This window comes from Mytilus galloprovincialis, chromosome 10 (genome assembly GCF_965363235.1).
Source record: "Mytilus galloprovincialis chromosome 10, xbMytGall1.hap1.1, whole genome shotgun sequence".
NCBI classification, from domain to species: Eukaryota; Metazoa; Mollusca; class Bivalvia; order Mytilida; family Mytilidae; genus Mytilus; species Mytilus galloprovincialis.
The window spans coordinates 44,589,699-44,609,574 of NC_134847.1; the positions used below are offsets into that span (position 1 = coordinate 44,589,699).

Below are 19,876 nucleotides of genomic sequence, written 5' to 3' on the forward strand. Positions count from 1 at the left end.
TAGCGCTTTAAACTGTCATTTATTTTAATTCTAATGTGTAATTCTAGATTTCCAAAACTGTCGTGTTGGTGCTATTGAAAATAGTTCTAGTGGTAAATATTTAGATTGATATTGTATTGAAATTAAATTATAATAATCGAGTTGATATCAGTTGATATTAAATTCTTACTCTTTGTGAAACCCATTTTAAGATTTCACCATCGAAATAACACCCTTTTCCAGCGGCAGATTGCACGTAGGCGAAATAACTGTTCGAGAATTGCGCGTAGGCATTGAGCGTAGACAAAATAACAGTTCGGATATATTCGCGTAGCGAAAACAAAACTTTTAGACTTCAGTTGGCACATACAAGTATGTCAAAATAATAGCTAGTTAGTGACGTCGCGTGGGCTTGAATGTTTGTCCTTTTAAAATATTTTATTAACTATGTATTGACTGTATTTGCATTCAGGTATCGCGGATCACATTTATTCGTTCATAGTGTGTTAATTTACGTTTTTTGATTGAGTTAAGGATGTACTTATGTGAGGTTAAGTGAATTAATAAATCAAGAATTTAAAATTGATACTATAAGCTGGTAGAGCATTCATTAAGGATAAAAATAAACTAAAAATACTGATAGATCATGGACCTCCTTTTCGAGGTATTTAAGATTTAAAATATGGCGGGAAAAGGTTGCCTCGGACTTTTACCTTATGTTTGCATTGGTGTATTTGGGTCTCAAAACAAAAGAAATAAATTTAAGAATCTTCTGAAATTTTGGTAAATGACCCTCCATGAGCTATTAAGTCTTATATGAAAAAATAAATGGGTGCTATGGGGCAAAATATTTAATCTTGTATTGTATGGAAAAACACCAAGGAGGCCGAACATTTGACACGAATTCCAAAACCTCACCGAAGTACAACATTTAAAGCCTTCCAATTGATATTTTATCGTGTGTTTTTCTATGTTGTGATGTTATACTATTGTTCCTTAAAGAGGGAGAAGGTTTCGTACCATTAAAACGTTTAATCCCGCTGCAAATGTGTGCACCTGCCCTAAGTCAGGAATCTGATGTACAGTCGTTGTCATTTGTTTATGTAATTTATATGTGTTTTTCTTGTTTCTCGTTTTTTTTTATCTAGATTAGACCGTTGGTTTTCTGGTTTGAATGGTTTTACAGTAGTAATTTTGGGCCCTTTATAGCTTATTGTTCGGTGTGAGCCAAGGCTCCGTGTTGAAGGCCGTACATTGACCTATAATGGTTTACTTTTATAAATTGTTATTCGGATGGAGAGTTGTCTCATTGGCACTCACACTACATCTTCCTATATCTAGATAGAAATCTTGTTTTTTTTTTAATTTACAATCGAGAGGAATTTATTAAACTTAAATATCTCGAATCCGGACAAAGTATCTTTGTATTCGTTATTTGGTGTTTGGTGGAGATTTGTCTCATTGGCAATCATACCACATGTTCTTTTATTAATGACCTTCAATTAAAAAAAAAATATATTTCAGAAATAATTAAAAATTTTGAAAAGGTTATTTTCCCTGGTACGAAGACCTTTAGTACTTTTGATATTAACTTTTCTTAAAGGTCATAATTGTATAGTGAAGCTATATATAACAAATATATAATGTCAATTACTTTTGCATATTGATCGAATTTGCCAGTTTGCCCTACGGTGTTTGCCCGAATGTTTTATTGATAAAGTGGGCGGAGCTAATTCTTCATATGATATTCATATTCGATTGAATCATCCTGACGTTCAGCCAATAAAAAATCAGCATTTGTAAGAAATGAACACCATAGTCTACTGTTAATATTAGTAATTTTGAAAGGATTGAAGAATTTTACTATTTTCATAATTTCAGGGGTCCAAATAAATAATGGTTTTTATCATGCTTCATTTTTTAATTTCACTTTGATACTGTTTTAATAAGAAATCGTTAACCCCTCTACAATAATCGTAACTCGAACTCTTACTTAGCCTTTGACTCGAAAATCAAGTTTATTTCGAAGTGTACCTCGAAACATCACTTTAATTTCACTTAAAATTCGGCTCGAAACGAAACAGAAGAATTTTGAACTGATATCTCGAAATTTAGATCGATCTATAAATTGAAATATAGATTTGAACTCTACTTTAATTGTTAGCAATATTGATTTAAAGTATGTCTGCACAAATGTGATAATGCTTATGCTATTATATAATAAATTATTATAGACTGAAGTTTAGGCAAGAAAATCTGGACAACTCGTACAGAAAAAAGTAGTCTCCATTTGGATAATTGTAAACATAAAACGCTTTACAGCTAATTTTCTAATGCATGTAGAGCAAGACTTTAATTAGATTGCTTGCTTTGTTTGTATATTGTACAATTATATTGGGATAACATCCAATACAATTTAAATATAATATATACAGGTTTAGCTATGCCTATATAGAATGAAATTCAAAACAGTGTGGCTGTGGCCATTGATTGACACATTAAATTCATCCATTGACTGGGACAATTTACGTGAACGTTTGTCTGTAACGACCACTGTTCACGACGTACCTACGATAGACATTTAAACTGTGGGGTCACCAAAGGTTTCTTAACGCCTTTAATTATAAAATAATTCGAAAAATTAATCAGGAATAACCTTTATGTTTTGATTTATATAATTGATATAAATCAAAACATCGTGTTATTTCTGATTAATTTTTCGAATTACTTTATTAAGGTGTTGAGAACCTTTGGTGACCCCATAGTTTAAGTGTCTTTAAAAAGTACATAGTGAGCAGTGGTCGTTACATACAAACGTTCACCTAAATTGTCCCAGTCAATGAGTGAATTTAATGTGTCAATCAATGGCCACAGCCACACTGTTTTGAATTTCATTCTATATCATTTGAAGATGTCAATCTTAAGTACAAAGCTTGAATAGACATTTACACAAACAAAGCAAGCAACCTGATCAAAATTTTACTCTACAAGCATTAGGAAATTAGCTGTAATGTTTTTTTCAGGTTGATTGACCCACTAATTCATCAATAGAATTTGTTTAATGCACGCTCACAATGTCCTGTAACAAATACAATTATTGCATCAGTTAAAATTTGTGTCTCAATTTTTCTGAGATCCGGGAAATGAATATAATCATCGCAGGTATAAATATATCATAATGTTAAAACTTCTATTAAATGTCCTATTTTTGATAATTTTCAATTATGTTATTAGTTAAGTATGTGACCAAATGAACTTTTGACTCATACGATGACCGCTAAGTTTATGCAAAAAATGCCCTATATTTAAGACCTTTCCCTTCTATGTACCTCTGAAACACCTTGTTCTAGATTCCGGACAACCACATGGCTCATGTTCATTGATTAACTAAACATTGTAAACAAGTAATAGTAGAAAGTCGGTCACTCACAGTTGTCCATTTCATTCATTCACGATGTCGGAACCAAATAACAACCAAGTCAAATACACAATCCCAGAATTGATTATAAAGAAGCGAAATGGACAAAAATTGTCAAAGGATGAGATAGAATTTTTTGTGCAATCTGTAGTGAATGGGCATGTCCAAGAATCCCAGATCGGTAAGTCTATTAAAATGCATGTTTCATGTGTTTTCTCGATTTATGTGAATATTGATGATTTACATTTTAGTGAATAACAAACAAAAATAAAATATATTAAGATTGATTATAAGTTTTAAAGTATATTAAACATTTCAAGTATTATAATTATTTTAAAATTTGTATATATTTTATCGTTTGCTGAAATACTTATCTGTGAACATGGTGAATAATCTATCAGATTTTTGTAAAAATGTAACAAATAGCTATGTTTAGACATGGAAAAAAATAAACATTATATCAAAGTTTTCAAAGTTTGTCTCCTGCTACATTTTATCATGTTTATTCAAAAAATATAAAAAAGCATGTATTTCATTTTTAATCGTCGCTTTTTTTTTTAATGAAATCTAAAAAGTAGACATTTTTTGAAAACGTTTTGAATTTCAAAACGAAGTGCAGTTTTTCTTTTCTCCTCATATCTATAATACATAAACATCTTAGTTCTTGAAAAGTCATGATTTTGTAACGATCTGACTACAATATCTACGCAGTAAATATATTTGTTGAATTATGTATTTTTTGTTTGAAATAAATGAAATACCCCTATTCGTGTTGAATAATAGATGTATGTTAATACCAGGAAAGACAGTAGAGAGCTTCAAGTAATTATTGCATTCGCATGTTTTGAAAATCCTAGGAATACCTCGGACATATATTGTGACGAAATCTGTATACATCGTCTCTGAAAATTTATTGAAAATAGTTGCTTTTCATATATTTAAGCCACTACAATTCTATTATTATTTGATGTAACAGCTTTTCATATATATGGGGGGAAATGTCGTAAATGTACACATGATTTAAAATGATTGAGTTAAAATGTAACAATTAAAGTTAAAATTTGTAATTTTTTCTTTTTGACCTCTTTTCCCCCCTTATAAATCAAATAATAAAGTACAAGACAATCGAGGATGAAATTAAAGACACTTAGTCATCTGATTGTGGACTCGACAGTTAACAATTAAATGATGCAATGTTTGGACGATTTCACTTCGACTGCCGGACTCTTTCTAAAGTGAAAGCTAACGCACAATAGAAACATAACAACAAAAGTTTATATAAAATAATATTGATGACTCGGAACGGATCAAAGTTGTGTGTAATAAACGGTTCTTGTCCATATTGTATTCTTAGAAGAAATAATTTGACAATAGGAAAAACGCATACTTTAAGATATGTCTTAAAATGTTTTCAAAAGTTCTTATCACAATTCAAAAGCAATACAATTTTTGACATTTGTGGCACAGGGACGAGACCAAGGAGGCTGATGAATTTTCCATTACTCTTTAATAATATACATGTATGTTTCGTATACACAAAATATTTCGGGCTTAGCGAATAATATTGATGACTCGGAACGGATCAAAGTTGTGTGTAATAAACGATTCTTGTCCATATTGTATTCTTAGAAGAAATAATTTGACAATAGGAAAAACGCATACTTTAAGATATGTCTTAAAATGTTTTCAAAAGTTCTTATCACAATTCAAAAGCAATACAATTTTTGACATTTGTGGCACAGGGACTCGGTTAGCAGATTAAAATTTTGTAAATCAATGTTTTTAATTTATTTTTTATTATTTCCTGTCTATTTGCATTACTATATTAACGTATTTTACGTTGCCTTCACTATTTCTTTGTTTTCTGGCAATGTGCAGTTTACTATCCATATCCATATACTGAAAAAACCTAAAGGGATAGGTTTTTTCAGTATATGGATATGGATAGTAAACTGCACATTGCCAGAAAACACTATTTCTTTGTTTTCTGGCAATGTGCAGTTTACTATCCATATCCATATACTGAAAAAACCTATCCCTTTAGGTTTTTTCAGTATATGGATATGGATAGTAAACTGCACATTGCCAGAAAACAAAGAAATAGTATATCCATATACTGAAAAAACTTATCCCTTTAGGTTTTTTCAGTATATGGATATGGATAGTAAACTGCACATTGCCAGAAAACAAAGAAATAGTGAAGGCAACGTTAAATACGTTAATATAGTAATGCAAATAGACAGGAAATAATAAAAAATAAATTAAAAACATTGATTTACAAAATTTTAATCTGCTAACCGAGTCCCTGTGATTTATGGTTAAATCTTGCACACCGTACGATTCAAAGAATATCGGGTTTAACACCAGAGTATAAATGACATGTTCCTGATAAAATAGTTCATGTGTCAAAGTCCCAAAAATATTCGAAACAAGAAAATATTTTTTTTAATTGTACTTCATAGAAATACCATTTTCGAATTTTCAGCGCTGTCGCATATCCGCTATTTCACATCAGTTGATGAAATCTCTTTAAATTCCCTGTGACTAAATGAAGGTGTTTTTTTTTTTAATTTTCACAATTTCAGCTTTACTCGTTGTTTGGTTGCAGACCTTTTTTAAGTAGCGAAAAGTGATTCTAAAATTGATTTTGACTTTTCCATTTCGGAAGTTCAAACCCTACACAAAATTATTCATTATTCATTTTTACCTGATCCTGTCTGACCGGTTCCTGTCTGGGTTCCAGATTTGCAAATTTCATTTTCATGCAGGAAAATCTGGTTTGCTGCCAATCTTAAAGTTTCTTGTTTCAAATTGACCCGAGTCTCAATTTGTATTTGCAGACAACAGATTTGAATTTGAAATAATGTTTTAAAGGCATTACTCTGAAAGGAAAAAAACAACATGATGTGTCTTTTCCATAATAACTGAAACATAAATTATAAAGTGGCGCTTCACGCAAAAATATGCGCGTAGGAGAGGAATAGATATACATTATAGATGTGTACAACATACATATGTACAAACACATGTCTGTTCTGTTACACCGAAACAAAATCAATATTTTCTTCAAACATTTTTCAAAAAAGGTTAAAGGTTACTTTTGCGAATCCTTTTTAATAAGAAAAACATAAATGTGACATGTACACACATTATTATTTATATCATTGACTTATAGATCTTGTCGTCTAGTACGGACTACTATAGATACGAGACCTGGACAAACAGAGAAATAATTAAGTATGAAATGTTCAGGTTAAGATTACCGGCTTCACATTTCCTGTAACCAATATTTTCTAAATATAGCAGTAAGCTGTTATCACTATTCTCTAAATATAAATAGTAACTAAGTGATTTTTTTGTACTTTTCACATTTAGGGGCTCATTTAGGGACAACTTGGACATATCTGTGTTGACACTTTAAATAATGGCTATTATTTTAGTTTTATTATTGTAGTTTTAACATTTAAACATAATGTAAGATCATTTTTTTTTAATTTCATTGTACATTTTAAAGTCATCTTACCAGGTAGTTTAAGAATATATATTTTTTGTTATCACTTGACCTCTGTTGTCTGTAGCGCGTTGTCCGTAGTCCGTTAACCTTTCAATGAAATCTCTTCCAAACCAATTAGCGGTTTCATATGGCAAGCCGTTCTCATCAAAACTATGTTTAAACCCTTTTTTCGAAGAAAAAAAAATACACACTGAGATTTTAAAACCTAAAATAACACACTGAGAAATGCCGTGTAAAGAGAGCCATATCTGTTGCGCGTTGAAGACACCCTTGTAGATTTCGAAAAAGAGCAGGCTTATGCCGCTACAAGGCCAGTGGCGGATCCAGGGGAGGGTTCCGGGGGTTGGACCCCCCCTTTGTTTTGGACGATCAATGCATTTGAATGGGGACATATAATTGGACCCCCCTTTTTAAAATGGCTGGATCCGCCCCTGAAGGCAGCACTCGCACCCTTAAAAGGGAAAAGGGATTAATATAGATGCAAAACTAGTTTCCCAAACCACTTTAAATAAATATGTTTTAACTAACCGTTTCACTATTTTAAGTAGTGTTGGTCTGGGAAATTCTTTGACGACATCTATGAGTGAATTCCCAATTTTAGTTTAGTGAGTCTACAATTATACGATAATTGACCGTTATCAATACTATGACGGTCGCTTTTCTAAGACATGCAAGATTGATTACGCTGCAAGTTTTAACGGACAGTTTTAAAACATCTGTAAAACATATCTATAGAAATCATTGTCAATCTATTATTTAAAATGAATCTGGCAGACCTTGGCCGATTTTTTCTTAATCCAGCCTTCACTTTCCGTTATACAAGATAAAACAACAGCTGTCGCACGTATTGAAACATATGCCGTTAATCGTTTCCTTGAAGATTTATTGAGTAAATAAAGTTCACAGCCTAACAAATGCGTCAAAATGAACGAACAGCATAACAAATGATTCACAATTTGCGCACAGCATAACAAATGATTCACAATGTGCGCATAGCATAACAAATGATTCACAATGTGCGAACAGCATATCAAATGCATCACAATGTGCGAACAGTATTATAACAAATGATTCACAATGTGCGAACAGCATAACAAATGATTCACAATGTGCGAACAGCATAACAAATGATTCACAATGTGCGAACAGCATAACAAATGATTCACAATGTGCGAACAGCATAACAAATGATTCACAATGTGCGCACAGCATAACAAATGCGTCACAATGTGCGCACAGCATAACAATGATTCACAATATGCAGACAGCATAACAAATGATTCACAATGTGCGCATAGCATAACAAATGATTCACAATGTGCGCACAGCATAACAAATGATTCACAATGTGCGAACAGCTTAACAAATGATTTACAATGTGCGCACAGCATAACAAATGATTAACAATGTGCGCACAGCTTAACAAACGATGCACAATGTGCGTGTTAGTGTTACATTGTTAAGATATTCTCAATACTACGATGCTATAGGTGAAAACAAAAGATATTTTTACATTATTTCTTGAAACATAAGGTGTCATTTTTCCGCCGAATTTCCATGTCGTATACAAACATGCGTACCCTTTTATTCATTATCATCTTCATTTATTCGTTACTTAAATATGAATCACTTTATATTTATTAGGCATTTAGATATTTATTCCCGTTTTTTTTGTGCCTTTTGTTTTGCAAATTAGAAAAAAAATACCCTGAACGGTACAAAGTCATTTCGAAAACGCGCTTTTGACGTACGGAAAACATTCAAAGAACGTCAAATGAATAATTTGTAGATACATGTATCATAATAATCGTTTAAAGCTTTCTGCACGAATACCAGTTGTTAACTTCTGTTCAGTTACGTATTTTTCATTTTGGAAGCAATTTGAAGGAAGGTTTTGTGACTTTGGTTTGTAAGCGTACGTGCGTTTTTACACAGTTACTTCAGAGCTTCAGTTAAAATATGATGACTAAACAGGCATACAACGTGTAGAATTCAAATATCTAAGTACAACTTTTATTGTTTTCACTATTATAAATCGACTCCTCTCAGCTTGTTGTTATGCATCGCTTCGGAACGCAAGATTAACGTGCGGAATCAATTGTGCGGCGGTTAAACCCCGTGATTTACCTCGAACCGAAATACAAAGAAAGATTGTAAAAGTAATTTTTTAATCTTCAAGTTTGAATATACCTGATAATCAAGGTCGAAAAGCTAAAAATTGATAGTTTTCAGTTAAGTAGAGTTGAATTTATTTGTTTTTGAGTATTGATAAAATTTATGAGCTTGCACCAATGAACAACACAAAAACTTAACACGTCTAGAAGTCTACGTTGGTCTTTCAACAAATGAGCAAGTGTCGTGTTTTATGTTCACCAGTACACGTACACACAGTTGATCGGAAGGATTTTTTTCTTACGTACAATCTTTCTGCATTTGTGAAAATGTATTAAATTCCCTTTCCTACCCATCAGTTATGAATGGAATATTTTCCTTTATGTTTGAGGCGAAAGAAAAGATTTTTCGGTTCATAGTAGATTTTTATGCCCCACGATAGTAGAGGGGAATTATGTTTTCTGGTCTGTGCCTCCGTTCGTCCGTCCGTCCGTCTGTGCGTCCGTTCGTCCGTCCGGTTAAAGTTTTTGGTCGAGGTAGTTTTTGATGAAGCTGAAGTCCAATCAACTTGAAACTTAATACACATGTTCCCCATGATATGATCTTTCTAATTTTAATTCCAAATTATAGTTTTGACCCCAATTTCATGGTCCACTGAACATAGAAAATGATAGTGCAAAGTTCAAGTTAAAGTTTTTGGTCAAGGTAGTTTTTGATGAAGTTAAAGTTACATCAACTTGAAACTTAGTACACATGTTCCCTATGATATGATCTTTCTAATTTTAATTCCAAATTAAAGTTTTGACCCCAATTTCACGGTCCACTGAACATAGAAAATGATAGTGGGAGTGGGGCATCCGTGTACTATGGACACATTCTTGTTTTTCATATTACAATAGGGAGGTTTAAATTTATGTTTTGATTTACCTGTTATTTAATTACATTTTGTTGAAATATTTGAACAAATGATGGATTTTTCTTGTAGCTGCAGTTATTATGATTACATGAGTGTTCATAAGCAATAATGTATATATATATGAAATATCTTAAACATTGTTTGACAAAGAGAAAGGGAAATTAGAGAAATCCACAAATACAAGTTGGATTGGAAAAGAATCGAAACTTTCCCCATTAAACATTAACAAAGACGATGGGGTATGATTGCCAATGAGACAACTCTCCACAAGAAACCAAAATGACACAGAAATTAACAACTATAGATCACCGTACGGCCTTCAACAATGAGCAAAGCCCATACCGCATAGTCAGCTATAAAAGGCCCCGAAATGACAACGTAAAACGGTAAAACAATTCAAACGAGAAAACTAACGGCCTTATTTATGTACAAAAAATGAACGAAAAACAAATATGTAACACATAAACAAACGACAACCACTGTATTACCGGCTCCTGACGCCTTAATAAATGCACTAATTCTGATTGTCCAATGTTACAATTGTAACCTGATTTTTTTCCAATCTTATTTGTTCATATGCAATGTAGTTACTCTTTGTATTCAATAAATAAAGACATTGTGACCAATTCTTGTTAGGACAGAAATAGTCTAATAGTTATGTGTAGAATTTCAATGAAACAACAAAATATATTTATTTTTGTTCTTACAAATGTGATATTTACAAATTTGTGTCGTTGGTTTGAATTTTGTTATCGTTTTTGTATTAAACTTTGAAAACTTTAATCGGCAGAAACAAATCGCAAACAGAAAAAAAACACTATATTATAAATCGTTAATAAAACAAATTTCACCCCATAATAGCACTTGTCTCAGAATTTTTTCCCCTTATACCTTAAGTTAAGGTATATAAGAATTTTTTTATGAGACAAGGATTAAAGGTATATAGGAATTTTTTTCTGAGACAGGTGCCTGTGCATAATAGGAAATCTAAAGAAATACCACGTGAACAAATGAACTCATATCGTTTAAAGAACAAATTAACACTAGCATATGAAATTAATAGAAAGGTTCACTGTCTGTATACTCTACGTTGAACTTTAGCTGTTAACTTCTACATACGTTGGTCTATAGTGGAGAGTTGTCACATCGGCAATTATACAAATGTACCACATCTTCTTATTTTTAAATGCACTTTGTGACTGAAACCATTATACAACTCATTAAACGAATGAATGCCCTTAGTTCTCTCTTTCTGACACATTTATGTCTCTTTCCGCAATATTTAGCTGACCAGGCCCAAAGGGTCAAGTGAGCTTTTCTCATCACTTGGCGTCCGTCGTCCGTCGTCGTCTGTTGTCGTTTTCTCCTCTGAAACTGCAAAGACAAAGTTAACCAAACTTGACCACAGTCATCATTGGGGTATCTAGTTTAGAAAATGTGTCCGATGACCTGGCCCACTAACAAGATGGCTGACATAGCTAAAAAAAGAACTGTAGAATTTAGCTTATATATCTATATATCTGCATTTAGAGCAAATTTGACAATGAGAGAAAATTGTTCATCAGGTCACGATCTACAATGATCTATCCGCCCTGAAATTTTCAGACAAATCAGACAACCCATTGTTGTATTGCTGCCCCGGAATTTGTAATTATAAGAAAATTTCGCAGTTTTTGATTAATATCCTGAATAAGTTATTATAGAAATGATAAACTGTTACAGCAATAATGTTAAGCAAAGTAACTTAATGATTTACACATAAGTCAACATGACCAAAATTGCCAACTAACGCTTAAGGAGTTTCCCTTTTAAATCATTTTTTAACAATTTTTCGTAAATTTTGTAATCGTTTAAAAAAATCTTTATCTCTGAAATGAGACAAATAAAACCAAACGTATCCACAATCAAATTTAACCAAACTATCCATAATCATCATTAGGACATATCTAGTTAAAAGAATGTGTCCGATGACCCCGCCACATAACCAAAATAGCCGCCATTTCTAAAAATAGAACAAATGGGTATAAATGCAGTTTTGGGCTTATATCTCTGAAACTAATGCAAAAGTATAGCAGACGCATTATTTTATGCATTAATTGGTTATTTGCTAGAGAATCATTGCATTATGAAAGTGTTTTTTTTTTTCTAAAACCATTTTTTTTTAAATTGATAGAAATAATAATAAAAATATGATTGTCTGTAGTATGACAATATGAACTTTGTTTTACTTAAATACGGATCGGTCGAAGAAGATCTTCCAATTATCAATCTCTTGAAGATTCGTACGTTTCGCCCTGGAGTTTCAGAGCAGTATATTGCAAATATTCGATATGAACGCGACTATAAATTCTTCTGGCTCAACTAAATTTTACTTGGTTTAAGAGACCCTTTGCAATATTTTCTCTAGGTGGGATTAAGTATGTAACTAATGATATTTTGGGGACACTTCGAAGGCACCATGCTCCTTGTTCAATTATTTTCGAGGAAGCATTTACGTTGTAGTCTCATTGGAGCCTCTGGTTGTTTTATTTGTTGTTGTTTTTTTCATAAGTGAAGACACGTTGACTATATATATGTACAGTTAATAACATACTATAATAAACGACCAGTGTCATTTTGTTGATCTAAAAGCGACGTATGTATCAGTACACACTTTTTATAGAAGTTTAAAAAAAAATATAGGATGATGGAATTGGTCACGTGTTCACTTGATATTTCTGTACTCATTAATGTTGATAAAATGTGAGCGTAAAAAAAATATATACATTGCCTTAAGATGATAAAATGTGAAACAATTCAAACGTGAAAACCACGGAATAATTCATAACAATAATCAAACGAATAACATGTTTGCTTTTACATATTTGTACTGTGTTGATAGTGGATATGATTTTCTGTTTCTCATTTCCATCTGGTTTGATAATGATAAAGGCAACAGTAGTATACCGGTGTTCAAAAGTCATAATCCGGTTACAAACATTAACATGATAAAACGAGGGGAACACATCAACTGTATGAGGAAAACAACAGGAACACTGAATTCCAACAAAAACAACTAATATATTGACGTTTAACAAACAATACCTTTCTTGAATTATCCGATTATTAAATCAGAAATTATTTAATAAGAAATTGTAGGTTAATTGACAGTGTGACAACCAACCAGCAGAGTGAAAATGACGGGAATATAAGCAGCTACATGTTTAGAAATGCCTTCAACGATGAACAAAACGCATAACGTATGTGGGCAACAACGTGACCATTGAGCAAAAAACAGCCGAACTAAAATAAAAAAAAAATATACAAGATTAACATAGGCGAGAGGCTGCGAACTTAGGACAGGCGTATAAATGCGTCGGGGTTTATACATATTTTGTGAGATCTAAACGCTCCTCTATACCTCTAGTAAATATAGAATATACAAACGCACAGCAATAGGCAGAGTAAAACTCTGTCCAAAGAAGTCCGAGTCCGATGCCAGAATAGGTAACGACAGAAAATAAGCAAAATGACAATGATACATAAATTAACAAAGGATTACTAGCAGAACTTTACTGACATGCAAGCTCCAGACCTCAATTAAACTGTTTGAAAATTATGTCTTCATCATATGAAAATCAAGCACAAACCCTCCCGTTAGGGATTTAGTATCATACCATCATATAATATGTGAGAACATAACCTATATCATGCAAACAACTGGTTTTAGAATAATTGTGTTTATTTCCGTGGCAAAGACCCTTTGAGTGATTCAATATTAATACCAAAACATTTTTATTTTTATACCTTTTGATTTAGTGTTCTTTTTCTTTCTGATTCCCATTTTTACCTTGTTTGATAACATATATTGACACGATTTAAGGAGGTTCGCTACTCAGTTTCAAAATAACAAGCTTTTCATAACACTAGTATATGTTGATAGGGGATTAATAAATGAACCCAAAAAGCAAAAAAAATATATAAGTTAATGTGCTTGTTTTCCAGATATTAGCCATTGAAATTTTGGCAGGAAAATGTTCTCTTGATTTTTCATAGTTTCAACATTGTCAGATTTAAGTTCTCAAAAACTATTAAAAAATAACTAAGGATTGTATATAAGACTTTTTACAGATGGCTTATAATTATACATGTAAAAGATTTGTTCAAAGAAAAAAGGGGGTCAATGGGCAAAATTTGTGAAGGCATTCAAATGGATAAAAACAGAGGATTTCGAAAATCTGACAAAAATCTCAAAACATGACAAGCAAACATCCTTAATTAAGTAACGTTTAAATTTCTTAAATTCTCCGATGACCTACTTCGATTATTTTTATTAACCCGAGGCTCGAATTCCTTAAGCCACAGCAAGTTGACTTTAAATGGATTAAAATGTAATACAGTGTTAATATCATGATCATATCATGTTCTAGCAATGATTCGATATGCTGTGGTTTGCGTGTTCCCTGTGATGTCATCGCAGCTGAGTAGCTAGTGTCAAGATACGGACATGAATTTAACCATTCTTAAAGTTTCTGTAATTACCCGTTGATAAATTAAGAAATTGAGGTTGCAACTTTCTCACGCAGGGACAGATCCTGGAAAAATGGCGGGTTGGGGTTATTCATTAAAACTGGTGAGACGATTTTTTTGGCAAAATCATATCAATATTGAGGAACATGAGATTTCTTTTTATTTTGGCGATCGAGGATATGAGATGGTGTCTTCTATGCCATAACGACTAAAGTGAGTTCATATAGATTTTGCTGTCCCCATAAATAGTCCTAACTACTATCATTTGTATGGAAATTTGTGATGCAATGGAATGGATCGTTCTTTTCGTTATGGTTCTAAGTCGGACATTAAGTCTGGATTTTTTTTGTTTTTTTTTTGTTTTTTAATTTGCATAAAAGGATGATAGTCTAATTTAAACATTTAAATTCTGTGAAGTTACTCTTTACAGAATATTTATAGTCTTTATTCAGGTCAATGTCACGAAGTGTTTTTTTTTTTTTTTTTGCTTACCATGATAGACTAAAAGTATGGTTTCAAAATATGCCAGACATACTTCGAAAATAAAATAAGTTTGATTTATATTTTCAAGAAAAAAACAAATTAAATGGATCTCTAATGTGTGGCATACAAATGGGGTAATTATTCTGAAATAAATAAAAAATACTCCAGGAAATTGCTAGCTGTTGAATTTTAAAGTGCAAGCCATTTACAGTTCAGGGTCACAGTCTTCATTTTGTATTTTCATATTTACATACTGCATAAAGTAAATGTTTACACAAACGTGCCTTTGGCGTTTTTATGCGACCACAATGTTGATAGTACATTTATTTTATGGTTTTATGTCACGGTTATTGTTTGTTAAAGGAATGAATAACTTTTGTTTTAGCTGACATATATTTATAAATCTTTACACAAAGGTTGGTTTTGATTTTTTGCGCGCGACATGGTCGAGAAGTTTTCATACATGTTTGGTATTACATTTCGTCAGAATTTTGCGCCTGTATACGGGGCGTTGTCTTGTTCGTTCCATATACGATTCCGCACTTAACTGTACAGGTCACTTGGCCTACATGGCCTAAGAACTTAGTAATGTATGATGTTCTTTATATGGGCTCCGACGGATAGAAATCGACCTTATGCAAGTGAATATCAACATATCTGGTTTCCAATCTCGGCTGAAAATCAAATCATTGTCAAAAGTCTGTAACTGTTTGAAAATTGAGTTGTTATATTATAAACCTATAAAAAAAACAAAATGCATCATTTCTTGCGTTTTTAAACATGTGAAATGCTCCTAAAACCATTCAAAGTTGTATCCATATACATGTAAATATGTACTCGCATAAGGTCGATTTCTATCCGACGCAGCTCATATGATGTCCCTCTTGCTAACTTGAGCTCATCGAAATAACCTCAGATTTGAAGTATTTCAGAAAATACATATTTTATACAACATGAATACACATTCATGATATTCAGACCGTCATACATTTTTCTTTCCATTTTACATACAGCTATTACTGAAACAATTTTAGCTGCGAATTATACGTCTGTGTGTATATATCTTTATTGCAAAAAGTGAAACTCTGACGGGTAAAAATGCAAACATAATATACACATGTGACAAGAAAAAATAATACATGAAAAGTGTTTTAAAAAAGTGAAGTTGATATTAATAATATATATACATATATATAAGAAGTATATAATTGACTAATGTGGATCTTATTTTCGCAATTCCATAGATGGCTTTGTATAGTATACAACACTAGATAAAATATCTTTATTGTGATCTAGAATAGTCATGATAGTTGTAAGTTTTGAATTTGAGTCAAGCTGGCTAAAATTAGGATAATGGGTTTTAAATTGCATTTTTCTATAAGGGGAATTCTTATATTACTGTTAATTTTGCAATGAAGGAAAATAATTATGTGTTCCTCATCATCTAAAATTTTACAGACTTTGCACAGGCTGTGTTCTCTTTGATTTTTTTCTTATAGCGTCCTATTTCAATTTCCAAATTATGGTCATTTACACGTAATTTGTTAAAAGTTGACGACTATTAAAATTGTTTAGATTGTGCAAGTAGTCTTCCAATTTAATTTAATTTTTAAGTTTACTATAAAGGTAACACAACACGTGAAAGTCAATGTTTAGGACATAGCTAAAATTCATGTATGCGTATTACCTTCATTGATGAAACCAGGAATTGGAATACTATTACCATTATTCTAGACATGCTCTTGCGCTAATAAACATTTTAAACCCCGCCACAATATTAAAGTGCCTTTCCAAATCCACGAGCCTGTAGTTCAGTTGTTTTTGTTGGTTCATTACTGTCATATTTGTTTTTGGAAAATTGTTTGGTTATAAATCAGGCCATTAGATTTCACAATTGAATTGTTTCATGTTTGTCGTGTCGGGGTCTTTCATAGCCGACTATACGGTTTGAGATTTTTCATTGTTAAAGGCTGTACGGTTGACTTTAATTGCGTACATCCACTTTATTTGAACTTTGATGGATAGTTGTCTCATTGGCAATGATATCACACATCTCCTTGATTTATTTATATTTACTCTGAGAAGTATTGTCGTTTTGTTTGGACTTAAAAATTTGTAACACGTTTATCATGATAAAGGTATGGAATGAAACGCTGACAAAGATTAATGGCGACAATATCACTTCTGCATACTTATACTATTTTAAAACAATTATGTTCTTGATATAGGACATGTTTTGAACCTTACACAACCTGCTATGATTTAGCTTTTTACAACGAAGTAATTAATTTTTCTGTCATGTTATTCTTCCTCGTTCTTTGCCTTGATTTTAATGGAGTAAGGTATTGACCACAGTAGTGTTTCATAAATAATGTCCTAAGCATCATAAATAGAAGTGTTCGATCTTCTTTTTAAAATTTTGTTCCCCAAGTTTTATGACCAATCTATTCAGATCTTTTTCCAATCAAAATAACTGTCTTTATACAGGTATTTAAAATAAAGTCCGAATATTCTGTAAACTCCTTATTTTTACATTAGAACAGGACTTTCCTTTTCATGTTATTGCAACTGATTTGTTAGTATTCGATAAGGAAGTCACCTTTTTGCACTTTCAATTTAAATCACCAATTTGCCGCCACTGCACTGTTGATTAAGGATCGAAATAGTCTTACTGATTAAAACACAGGTGCATCAGTACCTTTCTTTACCTTATGTTTACATAATTATTTATTACACAACCAGGTTTCAGCAATTAACCAAGATTAAATTGTATAATGTTTTTAAGGTTATACTTCCTGACCGAATTTCTCATTGTATATCTATTGTGAGGGTTTGACAAGCTAAGCGCTTCTATCGACCGTGCAAGGGCTATATAGCCCGTCAAGGTCGTTACAAACTTCCATCGTCGTCTTAGCGCTTCGAACGTTTTACGGTGTCATATCGGATCCTTTTTTTTCTTTGAAACAACGATTCTTCATTTTGCTTAGATCAAAAATAGGCTTATAGCAAAAATGATTTTATATAGATTACGGTTTCAACTAAACCTGTAAGACCTTATTTGCATTTGATAGTAATAAAAGGTCCCTCAGAGGTAATTTAATTGCAAAATCTATTTCTAATGCGTTTTGCTCATTGTTTTAAGCGCTACAAATAAAATATCTGTATAGATACAGTTTTACTTCCATGATGTCATTGTTTTGTACATGAAGTAAAACGAGACTAAAACACCGTTTTAAAAAAATACATCTCTAATAGTATCTACTATATATATGTGATTTTGGCAATTCTTTGAAAACGACCGAGACATAAACCTACAGATTGCAAAAACAGCAATGAGAGGAGGACTGTCGCGTTTAAGGAATGCATATGATTTGTTGATCAATATAGCCTTTTTGCGCTCGTGTGGCGTAAAGCAAACACCAAACAATCCATATTATCATTCTCGACAAGTACAATTTGTTGTTTCGTCTAAAAATACGAATTTCATGACTGACAGTTTGTTAACAGGCGGTAATGTGTAGGTTTCGTGCAATTTGTATATTATTCTGCAAAATAAAAGAACCGGCGAGATATTAATGTTTGATCACTTTTTCATCCATGCCATGGGGTCGAAATTAGAATTATTAAAACTTTAGAATTATTATAAAAATATACCATTGCTTTTTTCAAAAAATATAATGAAAATTTATGGAGCACGTATTAATGTACAAATCAATGAATGAAAAACAGATATGATTATACAGAACAAACGCGACAACCACTACAAAATTACAGATTCCTGACTTGGGACAGACACAGAATATGGTAGAGTTAAACATGTTTGCTGGCGCGCCAACCCCTCTCCCAGTTTTGTTTTTGTATTAATAGTCTTAAAAATGTGATAAATGTATATTGTATCTGAAAAGTTTTAAAATAAATTGCATTCCTCTCTCAAAATTTGCACATGTGTTTAAATATCTAGATTGATTGAGATTTGACTTTACAATCCTAGACGGCAACACCGATCTGCATTAAGTCCTTTTTCGAACAGGGGAATCACAATGTACGTTTTTTGAAGAGTAAGGTGCATGAGGGTACATTGTATACACAAAACTACTCAACCCGGCATTGCACAGCTATCATACAATTATATAAGTACACATCAACGTAATTTGTCCAGAATGTAGGACAAACATATGCTACATGTAAAACAAATGTTTGACCATGAAATGTCTAATTGATGTATTGTCTCTTTCTTTCATTTTTTATATAATACATTTTTGGTATCCAATTAATTATTTCGGCAAAAATAGAAATTGCATGCATGACCGACAATTGTACATGTGTTAATGTTATAAAACATACTTGATTTACTTTGTTTTTGTCAAATCTCGGTCTTGCTTACTAATGATACTCTCATGACGTCACTGCATCTGTGAAAATTTCACTGTCAACAAGGACAACTACTTTAATGTCTTTAAACGGGGACTGTTTATTAATATAACATGACTGTGTTTTCTGTAAGACTGTTAAAATATTTTTTTGGGCAGTAACCATTCCTTGAAACAGTTTTTCGTAAGGATATACAAAGTGTTTTCCAATTCTATTTTGTGCAATATTTAAAAAAAAGACGAAATAATAAATAAACACAACAGAAAATAGCCACAATTCAACACGAACCAAGCCGAAAAGTGGGGATGATCTCAGGTGCTCCAGAAGTGTTAACATATCTTGCTTCACAATTTAGCACTGATGATACTTAGGAAACAATTAAAAACCTGTTACAAATGAGACATTCGGTTTCTACAAAACCAATTGACCCGTAACCTTGCTCCCGTATTGCTCTCTTGATTCCATTTCCGATCGTGAAGTAGTCTCGATCACCCAGATGCATTATGAATGTTTGATTTGTAAAATTCAAGCGTCTGGGTAACCGAGACTAATCTTGAAGTTGATTTCAATCATA

The 19,876-nt window shown here is 32.1% G+C and overlaps 1 protein-coding gene across 1 annotated transcript in view; it reads left to right on the forward strand.

Moving 5' to 3' along the window:
• The first annotated feature begins 3,368 nt into the window (after window positions 1-3,368).
• Window positions 3,369-19,876, forward strand: part of LOC143047625 (thymidine phosphorylase-like) — a 39,644-nt gene continuing 23,136 nt past the window's right edge. Inside the window, exon 1 of the mRNA XM_076220790.1 lies at window positions 3,369-3,578. Coding sequence (XP_076076905.1) covers window positions 3,434-3,578 — 145 coding nt within the window. The 5' untranslated portion in view covers window positions 3,369-3,433. The remainder of the gene's footprint in view (window positions 3,579-19,876) is intronic.